This window comes from Myripristis murdjan, chromosome 17 (genome assembly GCF_902150065.1).
Source record: "Myripristis murdjan chromosome 17, fMyrMur1.1, whole genome shotgun sequence".
NCBI lineage: Eukaryota > Metazoa > Chordata > Actinopteri > Holocentriformes > Holocentridae > Myripristis > Myripristis murdjan.
Genome location: NC_043996.1, coordinates 11,418,620 through 11,436,014, shown reverse-complemented (window position 1 = coordinate 11,436,014; position 17,395 = coordinate 11,418,620). Strand labels below are relative to the sequence as shown.

General features: G+C 40.1%; 1 protein-coding gene across 1 annotated transcript in view; it reads left to right on the top strand.

Annotated features, from left to right (window-relative positions):
* Positions 1 to 15,595, top strand: part of LOC115375206 (RNA-binding Raly-like protein) — a 29,843-nt gene extending 14,248 nt beyond the window's left edge. Inside the window, exons 3-9 of the mRNA XM_030074587.1 lie at positions 10,210 to 10,285; positions 11,076 to 11,123; positions 11,963 to 12,156; positions 12,886 to 12,999; positions 13,339 to 13,496; positions 14,075 to 14,112; positions 14,811 to 15,595. Of these exons, the coding sequence (XP_029930447.1) occupies positions 10,210 to 10,285; positions 11,076 to 11,123; positions 11,963 to 12,156; positions 12,886 to 12,999; positions 13,339 to 13,496; positions 14,075 to 14,107 (623 nt within the window). The 3' untranslated portion in view covers positions 14,108 to 14,112; positions 14,811 to 15,595. The remainder of the gene's footprint in view (positions 1 to 10,209; positions 10,286 to 11,075; positions 11,124 to 11,962; positions 12,157 to 12,885; positions 13,000 to 13,338; positions 13,497 to 14,074; positions 14,113 to 14,810) is intronic.
* Positions 15,596 to 17,395: the final 1,800 nt, after the last annotated feature.

The window sequence follows — 17,395 nt, the reverse complement described above, 5'->3', positions numbered from 1 at the left end:
CCATGACGCTACTGAATTGAACAGGGGAAGGAGAAGAAACAGAAAGAGCCTGGAATGACGTTACTAAAACCAAGCACAGAAATATAAAACTGTGCATTTCAGCTTTCATGCCACACCAACCTTCACATTTCCCAGCAGTTAAATTTCTTTTTAATATGCTTCCAAAGACATTGAAAAGTTACAGCACTAATTCAGTAGAATGGACTCTGACTGTCATAAATGGGCACGAAGCCATCAAACTCAGCCTCCATCTTCCTTGAGCTTCCAGTTAGCCTTTTCTTAGGGAACAAAGGAGCTGGGAGACTATTAAGACGTCAGGCTGGGCGAGAGACAGCTGCACCCCCCCATGTCAGCGTAATTAGATATTACAATTACAAGACTTCATCTGCAACAGAGCCTAATTGCTGCAACAGCTGGGGAATCACTGGGCTGTATCCCCTTGGGCACACTGTGTTTTTGAATCTGTCTCTAAAGCGTACAGCCCATCCACTTTAAAAATGGGATTGAATAAAAGATTGGAGGATGAATGGAAGACAATTGCAATAGGAAGATGATTTGCTGTTCCAGTGGGCACGAGAAAGCCCATTCTCACTTGTCTAGTGGGGTCAAAAGGGATTTTTCTGCAGGTTTAGAGGGGAGAATAAGCAGGATGTATTTTCTGAGCTGATAATTTAATGAATCTTGAGTGGCCAGTGGGAGTCACTCCCTTATGACTCTTCTATGACATTTACTTTTTTGTTAATTCCATGCAAATGTGTATGGATTTGCACAAGTGTGTGTGAGAGCCAGAGATAGTGCTGCATTGCTCAAAGGCTGAGTTTACTCCTGCAACAGTGCATAATAAGGCAAAGTAGAAACATGTCTTTTAACCTACTTTGGGGCACTTTCATATTACTTATATATCCTATATAAATGTATACAACCATTCCTATTGTGTATGCATCTATTAAAACATATTACACAACATATAAACATACCAGTCGACTGGTATTGGATTTCTGTATTGTCTTGAATCACAATCTTATGTTTACTTCTCATACAATAGCCTTGTTTATTGCTATTATTGCCACTCTTATCTAGTAATTCCCCGCTGTATATGCATGGCAGCACACATGTAGATAGTCTACATTTTTACATTTTGATAAAGAGAGAGGAGAGAGAGATTACTTTTTTTTTTTTTTTTTTTTTTTTTTGGAGCAAATTATATGAAACTGTCGCCCATGTCGAATCACAGTGATGTTTAATTGCTTACAACATAATTTTCTGCGCCTCAGAAGCAGCGGGAATTGCACTTCTAACTTTTAGTTCATGGGCTTGTCTGAGCGGAGCAGCTGAAGTGGAGCTCCCCCTGGAGCGGTCTGACAAATGGTATGGTCTGAGGTGGCTCGGCTGTGTCTCCTACAGTAGAAGTACACCGGCTCCTCTATTTTTGGGGGAAAGAATAGGCAGCAAACTGAGCTCGGCCAGAGCATCAGCTCCTCAGCCGTCATGACCATGTACAAAGGCAGGCGCCGCAACCAGAGATGTGAGTACGAGACGCAAATTATCCGCCTGATCACCAAATAGTTGAGTCAATCAATCGACACACCGGAGTTAATTTTGCCACTTTTGAGATAAACGTGCAGGCTGTCGGGCATTCCGAAATTACATTAATTGATCCAATTAATATCTTAGGCAGCCATTAGACGTTTGTTAATTAAGTGCTTTTGTTCATCAGTGTCATTTTAGTGCTGATGTGGTTGAATGAAGCAGTTTCGCAGTTTTCTGTCTTTTTTCCTCCTTTTTTTTGTAAACAAGTAATTTCCTTAAGCTTGACATTTTTTAGGCTATACTTTAATGTGATGACGTGATCCACTGATTATAATGTGCAAAATATAGTGTTTTCATGGTAAGATGTGTTTGTAGTTGGCTATATTGCACTGGTAAGTCTCATACTTTGAGTTTGTTCTGTATGAATTTACATGGCTTTAAATGTGATTTTCAAGCTCCCAATTTAAAAAAAAGAAAAGAATAGTGATTGAAGTGTTTATTGGTGCTGAGATACTGCCTTGTCTCACAAAATAGACTTCATTACGCATGGTAGAAAATGGGAATTGATGTAAATTACCATTTAATGGGCCACAGCTGAACTGATGGTAATAAACCACAGACATATAAAAAAGTCCTGCCCTTCCAGATAAATAGGGTTATAATCATTGAAGCCCTGTTTTGTATTTGTATTTGTATTTGTATTTGTACTTGTATTTGTATTTATTTATTTTGCTCTGCCTTGCTTTCATGGGAAGATTCAGATAGTGTTATTTTCTCAGCCAGGATTGACCTGAGAGCAGCAGGAGGCGTTGGGTTTTGTTACCTGTCTATAGGCTATATCTCATCACATCAGTCTAGTTGGTGGTGCAAGGTTGCCGGCAGGAACATTTCAGAATGGAGAGTGACAGAGCATCATTCTCCCACTACTGCTGAGGTGTCCTGGAGCAAAGCATTTCACCTCTGCTCGCTGTGGTGGAGGAAGAAATCTGTGGCTGCACCGTGCAGCTTGCAGGTGTGAATATGTGGAAAAATATGTGAAGATTCTGTGTGGTCAGCAAATCTGTGAGTAAATGAAGAAATTACCATATTAATTAATCTGTCATATTAATAAATAGCTACTCGTTAGATTCTTAAATACATTAAGTTTGTTTATTCACCCAGGAAAGGTTTTCTGAGCACTCAGTGTTTATTTGTGCAAAAAAATTAGGCTGTGGCCAGTGACGCACTTCATTACAGTATATGCTGGACAGATGTGATTCTTCTGCGATGGCTTCCAGTCTATCTATCCACTCTGTATGTTGCCACATTTAACTCATGAATGCAAGATCAAAGTTTGGGAGCAGATGCTGAAGTGGGTTTAGCAGGCGGAATCTGTCTGCTCGTTTGCCAGCTGGTTGCACGGAGTGAGAAGCATGTGACCGGGCGGAAGTGATGGACTAGCTCTAGGGGTTAGATGGTTGCAAATTGTTGCACTTAACAGTCACACAGTTACATCATACAAAAGACCCCAAATCGGAAAAAGAAGAAAATACATACACAGCTCAGGAGAGATGAAAGACGAAATCATCTTTACCTCAGGCTACATGCAATACGCTCATTATGATTTAATGCAAACATCAAACAACACACACCAATATTGAGATGTACCCCAGAAGGATCAAACTCTTACCTGCTGCTGGGCTGTGCCTTTGTGATAGCAGTATGCTTGGCCAACTGAGTGCATTCCCCAACTAATTGTGATTGTATTTTTAATGCAATATATCGAGCACAGCCAGCCAGAAATCCTAGCAATCTCACATCAGGTAGCCCTTAATGGACCATAGCTCAGCAAGTCTAATAAAATAGTTTTATTAGGTGCTCATGAGCTGGGGGTTGGGCTGCCAAATTTATACGCTGCCAAGTAGCAATTTTCCTTAAAAGTGCAAAAGAGCAAAGTACAAGGAATTCATTAAGGAAAAACAGGCTGTTGAGCAATTAATCCATGTCCAGCTTCCGACCATAACAAAAACTATTAAAGCCTCAAGGTTCCCGGTGCTGATTGGAATAGGTTACGATGTAATGCATTGTAGATCAGTGCCTGAATCTTGGAGGGAGTAGGGAAGCGTGGACAGACTTCAGTGACGAACGTCTGGAAGCTGACAGGTTGACAGGTTGTTCCCTTGTGTGAACTAGAGGTCATCTCACACACACACACACACACACACACACACACACACACACACACACACACACACACAAGCCCAGTGTCTGTCCTCCCAACCTGTCACTCACCCTGCCCTGCTTGAGGAAACACTCTCAGGTGTAATAAAAAGAGGAAGCAGCTCGTGCCCTTGAGCAGGAATCAGAGATTATTCTAGTCATCGCTGTCAGATTTGCTGGGCAAAAGAACACAGCGCAGATTGAATCTGCGACCGCTATCACGCTGGATGTCTCTTATATGCACATTTGTATTCACACAGGTACTGAGATAATCTCCTATTCAAATACTGCTCACCTGCTCTAGAACGTGTGTAGTAGCAGCGTTGGAGCTTGTTTCCCTGTGTGCCACAAGACTTCTGTAGCTTACCAGGCACTGGGATTGGGGAATGCATTTTCTCTGATCTCAGCAAATATATACATATTACCAAGTCAGTTACTTCTTCTGTGCTAATTAGAACACTAGTTTATACATGGGCAGCCGCTTGCTTCCTGACTATTCCCATTAGACATTCCTAAGAGCAATTGAGTGAACTGAGTTGAAAAAGCCCCAGCTGCTTTGTAAAATCTCTTCAATGCATTGTATCCTGTTGATGTGGATGAGAATAACACTAATTGTGCCACAGCTTGCTAAATAGCACCAGCATGCGGTTTACATACCTATTTAGCTGCCTTTTCCCTTTTAAACCAAGCTTATTCCCATGGACCAGTGTGTGTGTGCGTGCGTTTTGCTGGACTCTCATTGCCTGTGCCCAGTCTGCTGCTTACTGCAGTATAATGACTCGTCCGCAACCTCCAGAGACAGAGAGCTCAAGGGCATGCTGAGGGGCTACGTCTAGCAAAATAGAAACACACACCACACACATGCACACGCAAACACAAAAACACACACATACATGCACAGACACACCAAACACGTAATTTAGCACAGTCTCATTAATATGAATGAATCCAACTAGACAGAAGGCCCTGAGGTAGCGATGATTGTGTTCTTGAAGAATCCAGTGTGGATGGATAAAACTGTTATTGAACTCAACCACATTCTCACCATAGGAGACACTCAATTAAAATGGGCTCTTGTAAAGCTCATGATTGATGCTTTCATTCTGCAAACAGATGAAGGACGACAGTGTGTGTAAACACCACTCTGACCTGAGAGCGTATGACTGACAAACTACTGCTATAAAAGAATAAGGCAAATGAAAAGTATGCATTTATGAATTTGTTTCTGAACATTTGCTGGGCACATTTGCTGTTTTCAGCAGCAGCCTGCTTCATCCACATCGTTATGGACCTGTTCAGGCCAGATTCCCCGATGGTCTTAACATGAATCTTAAAAAAATGACCCAAGAAGCATCTTTAAGAAGTTCTTAAGAAAGGTCTTGAGTGCCAGTTCCTCAGTATTTTCTAGAGTCTAGTCTCATATTTTACAAATTTCTTTAGGTGTGCTACTTACACACGTCTCAAAATAGGAGTATAACTAATTTTCATAATAAGGTTTAGTGTTACTACCACTGAAGCTAGGGTACCAAATTTAAAATTTCATGCATTAAAATAAGTATGTTTATCAATATTAAGCAAAGTTTAAAAAAAAAAAATAAAAGAGATACAAAAAGTGTTTTTTTGAATATGGTTGTTTTCTTTCTTCTCAGTGGCAAATCTTCTAAACTGAGATTTATTTTTCTTAGCCCTGTAAACTCTACATTTTCCCTTCAATTTCCCATAAGTAGCCTTCAAATTAGAAAAAAAACCACATTTTTTCCCATATTTTATAACAATGTTACGAACATCAGGACAATATGATAGAGACAGATAGATAGATATCTATCTATCTATCTATCTATCTCTATCATATTGTGTATTTGCTGCTTGCAACACTTCAATGAAGCCTCATCACACTTACACTGAGTGTCATAGTCAAACCTAAGATGCCTTTTTTTATGCTGCACCATTAGATCAAATAGAAAACATGTTAATGTCTTGTGAGTAAGTTTTTTTTTTTACACATTTCCCAGTGATTCTGCAGGACATTGTTGGTATCTTTGGGAAGCTCGGGATCTCCTCTATAACATCAAATAAAGTTGTGTGGGTTTGAACAAAGCTCGGGGTGCATCAGCATTGATGATTGACTGATGGGACGGGCAGAAAGTTTGGTGAATCCAGCCCCTCGTCATCTACTATATTCACCACTGAGCTGCCAGGGGTTTAGCGCCTTGCTAAAGGGCACCTTCACACTAGTTTTTTGATGATTCATTTTCTCTGCCCAGATTTTAACAAGAGTCATGTATCAACAGAACCGGCCCTTGTTTGATTTGTCTGTTTCTTTTTGTACCTTGTGAACTTCGCTGTTATTCTTGCTGCAGCCATTTTTTCATAATGGCTTCAGCATAAAGTAAGATTTTATGTTCTCTCTCATTGCAGCACAACATACAGTTTACAGTATCAATCAAGCCCTAAATAGCTATTGCTTAGCAACACAGTCTCTATCCCTCTATCTCCAGGCTCTACTTTTTTTATGGACCCACTCACACACACACATACACACACACACACACACACACACGGACACATGCACCATTTTTGTATATGATTAGTATAATGACTGTAATTAATCAGAGGCACAGTGTGTCGCTTTCAGGCAGGGAGGGTGGTTGGGTGGGGGGTGTACTTAGAGAGCTTTTTAGTGCTCCACTCTCTCATTACTGGCCTAAGCAGGGGACCAGAGGAGAGCACACTTTTACAATGTGAACCATTTCTCACGTCTTCCCGGAGTCTAATGATACAGCTGTCCCTGTGCACCTGAGAGCCACCAATATATCTCTAATCCATTAGTCCATTAGGGAGAGATAGGAAGAGAGCGAGAGAGGGAAAGAGAAAGTCTGTCGCTCCAAAGATAGAACTGTGGCTAACAGTTCATCTCTAAGCAGTGTGGTGAGGTATCAGACACACAGGTGGAAGTGCTGGACTGGTTTGTGTGTGTGTGTGTGTGTGTGTGTGTGTGTGTGTGTGTTCGGTGTTACGTGACAGAAAAAAAGATAGGGCGAAAAAGAGACGTTCTTTTCCAGTCTGAGTTTCCCTGCGTTCTTTTATTTATAAACGCAGTGCATTACGCGGGGGATTTCATTATCGTCTCACCTCGTACTAAAAAGTATGTTATGTCCTTTGCTGTGAGGAGACTGTAATGCTTTTGGCGAAACATTTGGTGACTTCAGCTCCTGTCATGACATTTGCGAGCGTGTGATCCCCAAGGCAGTTGATGCAAAGCTGATGTTTTATCTGTGCAACTTTTTGAAGCTGTCAGGGTGACTCATCCATTAGACAGGGATCTCTACGGCTTTTTTGGTGTGGGTATGCATGCGCCTGTGTGTGTATATGTGTGTGTGCAAGGGGAGGGGTGTATTTGTTATTTGTTGGTGTATTTGTGTATGACCTTGAGCAGCACTCACGGCTGATTGAGCTGAGTTTGAGCAGAAGCAGAGACGACAGGCCAGCAGTCTAAAACGTGGCGATACCATCTCAGTTTAGCGCATTAGGGCTGCTTGGCAGGTAGAAGGGGCTGTCAATCATGACAAGAGCCAGGAGGGGTGTTCGTCAGGGTAGCCAGCCAACAGGTACGGAGGGAATATATGTATAAAACTTTGCCTTTTTTCAACATATTAAGGAGACCCTCATAATATTGAGCTATCGCCTTTTTTTTTTTGCACAATCCTTGTCTCAGTTGTCTCAAGGTTTAAAAGCCCTTTTCAGCCTCTCTCCTCCCTTTCATCTCATCTCTCTTTCATGATTTAGGTGGATTGAAGTGAAATCAATGATGGAATCAATACTTTCAACTTGAATTCACCTGGTTAGCCTACCACACAGAAACCTAGAAGTAATTTGGAGACTGCGAAGCCTCCACTGATGCAACCATTCTCTATGATGTAGTTATACCCAAAGATATTATTCCTGTCACTTAAATTTGAACCTTATCGATTTCATGGCCCTGTAAACATTCCCTTAGGATTTAGAATCAAGTCGTTATCCCTGTTTGTTCAAATGTTGTTCGTAAGTAAATAAATTGGAAATCATCTAATCCCTGATCCATATCACCACCATTATCTCATCAGTTGCTACGTGACCCAGTGCTTTTTGCCAACAAAACTGGATGGAAATCCATTTAGATGTTTTGAGATATCCTGCCGACAGACAGAGAGACAGACAGACAGACAAACTGGGACAAAATCATTTCTTTGGCAGGGATGTTGAAGTGTCCCTACTGTTACTCTGGATTGCTTTGACCCAGATTTCACAACAGTTTCAAAGTGTAAAACTCTAGCGGCAAAACGTGAAAACTGTCTTGCCAAAATCTTACCTCCAGACCCAAAACGCTGCACTTGAAAAGCAACACAAACGGCACAAGTCTAATTCACAACCTCTCCTCTCAGAATACACCCGTTTCGTATAAGCGCACTACTACTGTACACATTCAGCTCACTAAATCAGCTCAATCATGCCTTGTTTGCAGCTCGGCAACATAATTTCTAATCACAAGATAAAACGCTGTGTTTTTAATTACTGTCATTATTGTAATTTTGGTTTGTTTGGATTAATGTGATTGTAAATCAGTGTCTACTGGGTATCTGTTTTATATACAATATACAGCATTTTGCTGCCATAGAAATAGTCACTGTATGCTGCAGATAATTTTTTAGTGCACACTTTAGGTAAATATTTTATGCCACAGCATTACTGTTTTTGTCCTTCCTCAGTGAATACGATATTTGTGAGTATAATAATGCAATCAAAATAATTGATGGGTTCTGTTTTCCATGAAAACTTTACTTTTAGATTGATGCAGAATAGAGAATATACAGCCCGCATATTTTTGGTGATTTGGACATAATAGTCTGCCTTCTTGTGCCTGTCTTGCATTGTGAAGCATTTTGCCTTGAACAATATGCACTAGTATGCAAGAGCAATAATATTTCAAACTCTGGTTTGGGGGATTTTTTGACTGTTTCACAGTTATTGTTTTAGAAAACATACATATGCACTTTAGTGGCTAAAATTCATCAGATACATCTTTTGTATGAAGGACCAGTTTTTTGACACACTTGCTTTTATTGCACAACCTTAGTGATCGTAGACCCAAAATTAGGGGATATATAGAATTTTGCATCGTGGTGGACTCCTTCCTGTATATTTCTTGTCCTTTATACCTCCAGCTATGAACATTTGAGTGAGCGTTACTTTTCTTATTAAAATTCTGCCTCTATTTGTGTTGTTTGTAAGGTGCCTAACACTCCATGGAAACATTAACTGAAAGTGCAGATAGTTTTGTTGCTATGTTTCTACCCAGGCTTACGGATGTCATGTGGGAACATTTTCCCACATGACATCTATTTCTCTGAAAAGGAGAAATGCCAGTCATTTCGCTGAGGTTACCCAAGAGGTGAAAACATAGAAGATGGAGAGAATGAAGCCTGCGTGATGTGTCTGTGTCTGGGATGTGATTTAGGGGAAACAGACCTCTAACGCCTGTCAGCTCTGCTCTTCTTCTAATCTCACCTTGCGCTCGTGTTCCACTCCAAAGAAAATCTGCTAATTAGTGGAGTATCCTGGTCCCCCTAAGTTTGACTTGGAGGAGTGAGACTCCAGTTTAGGTGATTTCATGGCTTGCTGCATATACGCTGTACTGCAGGCTGAAGAAATTCTCTGGCCTCCGGGTTTATGAAAGCCTTTCAAAGCCAAACTGGATGAACTCAAAACTGCATGGTAGTTAAGTTAAAAAAACAAAGCTTTCTCCCGACCCCTGAGAAGTTGAAATTTCAGAAGTAAAACAGGTTTTCACCTGACTGAGTTATTGGTGTGTGCCCTGCAGTATGATTTATGTGTGGTGGAAAAAGCTTTTGAAACAAGCTCACGAACCGAAGCGGCTACAGATAGACAGTAATCTCAACGTCAAACCTGGCACTATATTGACATGGGTTTTCATCCTTGGTGCAGTATCAACAGCTATTCACTGCCAAACTTTTTGTGTGTTTGTGCATTTTGTATTTCTGTTTTGTATGTTCCCTCATCCTTTCCATTTAAAGTTACAATGAAATAAAAAAAATTGCCTTTTCTGATTTTGTTTGCTAACTTTCTATGCCATTTTATTCACTTGCTCAACAACACTTTTTTGGTATTTTTAATTCAAAATCCTGTTTCTGCTACTTCTTGGAAAACTGTGCAAGTTTAATGGTGACCTCATGAGGAACTAGTAGTCGTGAACAAAAAAATCAGCCAAAGAAAGCATCACATTTTTCAACAATCACACCTTTCCTATCAAGCCTTTCTCTCCTGAACTGATCACCCACTGGTTTACACTTTTGGAGGATGCATCTCGATGTTAAGCCCTATAACCTGTTTCAAGCAAGGTGCTCTCAAGATGCTGTTTCCTTTTCACTTTAAGTGTTTATATGCCACAGCTGTATCACATCATGATTACAATTTATTTTCCAGATATCAACATGGCAGGAGAACCCAAACCGTACCGGCCCAAGGTCGGCTCTAAGAGGCCTCTCTCTTCTCTCTACAGGTCGGTATGAAAAAATACATCTTTTCTTTTACTGTATAAATCCCATATCACTTTGCTGACCTACTTTTCCTCACTATACATACCTTCTGGTGACTGCATTTACATAGACATCTGCAAAAGATACTCACTGGCAGCCCGGGTACTTGTGGAGAGGCAGCCAGCTCCCTACCGATGTTATCAGTCCTTTTCCCTGTCTGTTAGTATTACAGATTCATTCACTCTTGCCATTTCAGAGTCTGCTGGTAGCAGACGCAGCCAAATATGCAAAACGTGGCTGACATTGTTACAGGCTCACAAAAGGACAAAATGGCTGTTTAGATTATAGCTTTTTAGAAGGCACGAAATAGACTGTTTAGTGGCTGATTGGTTCAGATGGGGATCTGCAGTACATTATGAATGCAGGATGTGTGTGCACCGCACTAGCATGTTTTCCACTTGGCCCTGTCTCTCCATGTTTGTCAGTATCGTCTGGTTCTGAATGGCTTAAATCAGTGCTTCTCAACCTTTTTGGTGTCAAAATGAATAATAAATAGTCATCCTTATATATTCTCTCTAACTTCTAGTCTCTAACTTCTAGTCGATGAAATTATATATATAAATAATGAAATTTAAATAGTACCCTTTTTTCTTGGGGCCTCCTCAAGGACCCCTGGAGGTCCCCGGACCCCAGGTTGAGAACCACTGGCTTAAACGGTACTAACACTGCAGCTATGTAAATGTGTCCAATTAATCTGACTTAATTTACATCAACATGATAAGCAAGCAATAAAATGGTGTTTTGTCTCCACAGTGGCTATGAATTTGACTATGACTACTACAGGGATGATTTCTACAGCAGGTAGGCATTAAAGATGATCTTGTGTCAGTGGTAAATAATAGTATAGACTGGCTCTACTTTATACTTTTGCAGCCTCTTTGCATGTTGTTTTTCAAGTCCCTCTTCCAGATATTCTGCCCTTCAGTCCACCCCCCTTCCTCCAAATGCCCCCCCACCCCACCGTCTCCCCTTTTCCAAGTCGGCTTCTTTCAAAAAGACAAGTTTTGGGCAGAATAACCCCATTTCCATCTGAGGCAAAGTAACTGCATTATTATAGGTGTAATGAATGTCATATTGGGGAGGTTTTTATTCCTCTCCATTGGGCTTACTAATGATGCTTTTATCCGCATAGGCAAGTGCTGAATGTCAGATAGTCCCCCGGCTGATCATTTACGCTGGCGAGGCAGAGAATATGTCTTCCTTCTGACATTTTCATTGGTTTGTTTACTTCCTCTACTTTGCAGTATCCATGGAAGTTGAATCCTTCCGCTTTGAGTCATTATTGCCATTATAGCAATTTGGCATGTCTTAGGCAACGGGAAGCAGGATTTAACTGAGTGACCACAGTGCTGTTCAATATGTGCCACTATCATTCAGACATCTTTTGAAGCTTGACTGTCTGGTGCTCTGTAAGCACTTGTTGTTGCTGGAAAGATGAACAGCAACCATGAGGGTCTGTAGTTAGTGACTTATTGAAAAACACACGGAGTTCACAACGTCCACTTTGTTGTTCAGTTGTTCGATAATAAAGTCAGTGATAACTCCACCTCCTGCGTGGAAAAGTGCACTGCTGAGCTGCACAGAACCTGGGTAACATATTCTTTAAAAAATCTGCGACTCTGCTTTTCATGTCTCTTCAGACTTTTTGAGTACCACGGTCGTGTTGTGCCTCCAACTCGGGCTGTGATCCCAATCAAACGCTCACGGCTAGTTGTCCCATCCACACGCAGAGCCAAATCCTCCTTTCCGGTCAGGACCTGTTCTTCCTCTTCCTCCTCCTCTTCTTCCTCCTCCCGAGCGCTCATTGCTGGCTCTTCTGTCACAGGCCCTAAACGTACGTTTTGCTTTGTCTCTTTGCCTCCTTTTTCCCCTGTGTTTCACTCTTTCCTCCTTCACTCTCATTGTTCCAACAGTTACCCCGCTTCCCAGTTCAAGATGATGCAGAATATCATCCTATTGTCACTTAAATTTTGCTTTCTATCTCCTTCTCTCCATGCCATGCCTGAACCATGTTCACAGAGAGAAATGTGGAACTTAGACACAGCCACTGCATTAATAAATAGCCTTGGATGATATGAAAAATTTAATATCATGATATCCTTTTGGCAAAATTTTGTGTTTTTCAATATTATTTCAGTATTTGAATAGAAAAGAGTTGAGTCACCTAAGCCAACATTTATATAAAAATATTTATTATATTCTATTCTGAATTCTTCCTTTAATATCTCCTAATTTACATTTTATGTACATGATTTGTAAATAAATGTTCAGCTGCTATGTAGTTAACTTGCCGCTGGCTGCAACCTCTCTGAGACAAAATTAAAAATGCAACTTCCAACACTTTCCGAATGTCACAAAAAATCTAGGCTTAATACTTAAGTGTTGCCTTGCATAGTCATTTTGCTTTGGTTTAGCTTTAATATTGTAGGAAATATTGCATAAGACCACAAGTATCACAATATTCCATATTGTTAGATATTGGCCCAAGCCTGCTAATGTTATCATTTCCATGGCAAATATCAATTAATAAACATGCTTCTAACTAAATTATGTGTTTTCACAGTGAAGACAGACCAGCTCCTAACAATCAAAAAGGAGCTGTCACAGATCAAGACGAAAATCGACTCTCTACTGGGCAGGCTAGAGAGGATTGAGAGGCAACATCGTTCTGATGCCGGTGCGATACGAAGGAGGGGAGAGGGAGGGAGCCTGTCTGTCCATCTCATCTGTCTATCTATATATCTATGTGTGTGTGTGACAGAGAGAGAGAGAGAGAGAGAGCTTTCTAGGACAGAGGAACACAAAATATAATAAGGATATGCGTGGTGGCTTGTCTGACGGAGAGATTGCTCTATTAGTAAAAATAAGATATCCATTGAATAAATCTATTTTGCTCCTTGCAATATTGAATATTGAGGTCACTATGTTCTGAAGTTAAACGCAAATCTCTCTCTCCCTCCCTTTCTCTCTCTCTCTCTCTCTCTCTCCCTCTCTCTCTCTCTCTCTCTTCCCTCAGAGATACAGAGGAAACAGGAGGAGGCGTATGAGTGTCTCCATGGTGACACAGCAGATCACTCTGGTGAAGAGGAAGGGGAGGGGACACCCGAAGTGGAGGCGGGGGAGATGACGGACGGCGGCGAAGACGACTTTGAAGACGAAGGCACCAGTGACATGGTGAGTAGGCCAAGTAAATGCTGGGATTATGTATTCAGAGGGGTGTGAGTGTGTGTGTGTGTGTGTGTGTGTGTGTGTGTGTGTGTGTGTGTGTGTGCATGTGTGTGTGTGTCTGGGGTTGACGGGGTTGACTTTGAAGCTGTGTCAATGGATCATATTTTTATGTCGTTAGTATATTTAGGCTAATTGTTTATTTAAGCATTAGTTCTCAGATGTCAGTATCTCCGGCTTGTCAACACTAGCTGCCTGTCCACAGTTCCATAAAACTACTGTAAGGGTTAACAGTGACTCATAATATCGATAGCCTCACAGGTAGTCCTGAATGACTAATCCTTAATGTTTTGCCATTAGTATTTAATGATGACAGCCAGGTATGTGACACATTAAACAAATTAACAAGTTAATAGAATCCAAAAAATAATGTTTACATCAATCAAAAATAGTGAAACATTGTTGCTTGGCAATATGTTACTGGTGAAGATGAGAGTGCACCTACTGGTGCCTAGCAACACATTTCTGCCTGTACCTATAGGAAGAACTGATGTCATAGTTATGATCTATTTTTGCCCTTATTGCAGATAGAGAACCACATATCGGATATAGAGAACTGAGCAAGGTCAGTATTAAATCTCTGTTGAACAGACCATGGAATAGAATACTGTTGTGCACAAGGTATTCAGTGATTTATATAGGAATGTTATAAACTTGGTATTTGTTCTGGTAAACAGGACATTAATGGAGTATGAAAAATATTTGGACAATATGCCCCTTTGTGTCCAGTAATGTACAGTCAAAAAGATCTAAATTTTTCAGCCTTATGCTGTTCTAAATGGCGTGTCACTCTCTCTGTCTGAGTTTAAGGGAAGGCAGCTCCTCTGCAGTTATCACTGATGACTGTCTGAACAGCCACAGAGATAGGACTCTGTCTCATCCACACCTTCCATCAAATGATATTTGAATGCCCCCTGATTTTCTTAGAAGGAACAAATAGTTATGAGATTGAATTTTTGCCTCTTGGCTGACATTTCCTCCCCGCTGTCCTCTACTTCCCGATAATGGAAATATTTTTTGGCTGTGCTGAATATAATAGATCATGAAGACGACGGCAACACTATTATATGTCAGTTTTTTATGTAATATCATGAGCTTGAGAATTGCTACATGCACAGCACCTGAAATTGCTCAAGTGCAATTACCAAATTTTAACTAAATATTATAGAGATGGGTCTGAATATAATCTGATGAACATTACAATAATTTTCACTGTTTTTTTTTATTATTATTTTTATTTAATTGTTTTTATCTTTTTTCAAGTTGTGAAAATGAAGCCTACATGAAGTTGGGAGAACAGATACCAGCAAACCTTTCTTGATGAGGAAGGTGCATTTGAAATCAAAGGGAAACAATGAGGGGAAAGACTGACAGCAGAAGATGACTTTTTTTGAACTTGTTTGTGCTTGTTTTCCTCATTAGAACATGACACTACTGGTGTGTGCTCCATAAAAATGCTGGTTATTAATATTCTCCAGGCTACTGCAAGAACAACTGCAAACAGCAATCAATTTTCCTTCAAACTGTTTGCCTTTCTTAAAGGTCAGGATGACCTGTTGTGTGCTTAATATGTTATGATCTGTATTGTGCGTAAAAGATACAATTAATATGAGCAATCAGATGAACCATGATACACCCTCCTCCATTCTCCCCCATATATATGTTTGTTCTGTTCCTGTATATTAAACTGTGGTGAGCCAGGACGCTGGCAGAGAGGTAAATATGAATGTAAGAGTAACACATTTTTTTGACACTTGACTATTATGTGATTTGCTTTATTTGTACATTTTGCTGGAATGTATATAATTCAGTCTTTCACAATGTCTCCATGTTGTATGCATATCCTGTTTGTCATTTGTTATACATGATGAGTTCAAGAACGATGCATTTTGACTTCTGTTTATGGTTATCAAATGTAAAAGAAGACTATTTTTATGAGCAGCATGTTAAAAAACAAACAAATGTGGCCATTATGTATCATTTGTATTCATTGCATTTGTTGTACAGCTATGGATGAAAACACCAACTGTTTTTGAAATAAATCAGTTCCTCCCTAAAAGGTTATTGAAACATGGCATTCAATAGCCTGTATATCGCATTCTTCATTTTCCACAGATGACTGAGAAAAACCTTGTGCACTTTTCTTTGTGGGTCCTCTGTGCAGCACAAAGACATTATTTTCACTTTAAGGCTTGAAAACCAATTTCACTGCTACGGTTATGGAACAACCTTTTATTAACCTCATTTGACATCAGTGGTAGCATAGCAAACTACCGGACTCAAAGGCACACCAATCTCAAAGTCAACTGTTGGAGCAACTTCAATATACTTTTTTTATTGCTAACCCTAATCCTAAAATCAAATATTAAAACAAATGCGAACAGTGGGGTGAAAATGACGCCAGAGAATGATGATGAATGCATTAACACTTCACTCGGCTTTAATTAGAACAAACCTATACATACACCCGATGCTCTAATGTTGGGCATGAATATGCATTTATTCTCATTTTTTATACAGTGCCCTTGAACACTACCAATTTCTGTGGTTTTTGAGACATAAGCAGTGGTGAGGCAACAACAGATGGCCTTTCTAATTCGCTCACTTCATTAGCACCAGATCATCATTTTCACAGGTTAAGGAGGGCCACTGGCTGGGTCGCAGGTATAATTGGTTCTATCAGTCCTGGCCAGCTGCCAGTAACTACTATTATCAGTCATGCAGCTCCTCTAATATGGACAGTGTTCAGTGTGTGATGAACTGAATCAATCACCAGCCTGTAGCTGCCGGAGAAATTGAGTGTAATAGGGGTCAGGATCTTTATAATACACCTCTGATTAGCCATAGTTGAGGGAGAATGCACAACGCAAAGCCATCATTATTTCATATAAGTCAAAGATAGATGGCATATAAGTATTTTTGTGATGGATATCTTATGGAGAGCAAGCTTAAAAGGGGCCATCTATATTTAATTCATTGCTCTATGAATAATTCCATAATCATAAAGACTGTCTGTCATCTCTCAAATCTAAATCCTTTATCTTGCCCTCTGAAAGTGGGTATATTTCACTAGCGCCATGTTAGTACCCTAAATCCTAAATCCCTTTCCCCTGCGCACACACACTTCCGTCGTTTCAATTTGTCACGCACATGCTCATATTAAAGTGTTTAAAGGCATGCATGAAGTACGAGAAATATCACAAGTTTATCTTCTGCCAAGTTTTAAAAACAAAGTTTTGGACTTCCTTCCTCACGGGAAAGGGCTAGACTAAGAAAATGAAGCCAATTAATTTAAATCTTTGATCCAGAATTGAACAATCATTGCATAGATAAGGCCATTGTACAAGCACTGACTGCATAACTGCTTGAAGATGCTATGTGTGGGTATGGGTGGAGCAATGTATACAACTGCAGCAATATAAAGTGAATCTAAAGACAAATGAATGGTGTCAACAGGGGCATTGCAACCAATTTCATTTAAAAATATTTATTGAGTGAGAAGGATCTGAGTGAAAAATCCTTCTGGGCCTTAAGGGATTTTTTTTCACCATAATATTGACAGTTAGATATAGCTGAAAACATTGCTGTAATGAGGCTTTGCTCTTCCTTACCTGCACAAAGGATTAGCACAATAAAATAAAGTCCATTACTTTACAGGCGAGGATTTTATTTCAGACTATTGTAAAGAGGTTGTTGTTTCGAAAGGTCGATCTGTAATTTCAAATATGCACCATAACTTGTATATTTTTACATTTTTGACATAAAAAGCTCTACTTCTGATGAGGGATTGCCCTCTGTTCTTGTACTTCAGCCAATAGCTTGCATAATGAGGCCACTGCGGTTTCTGA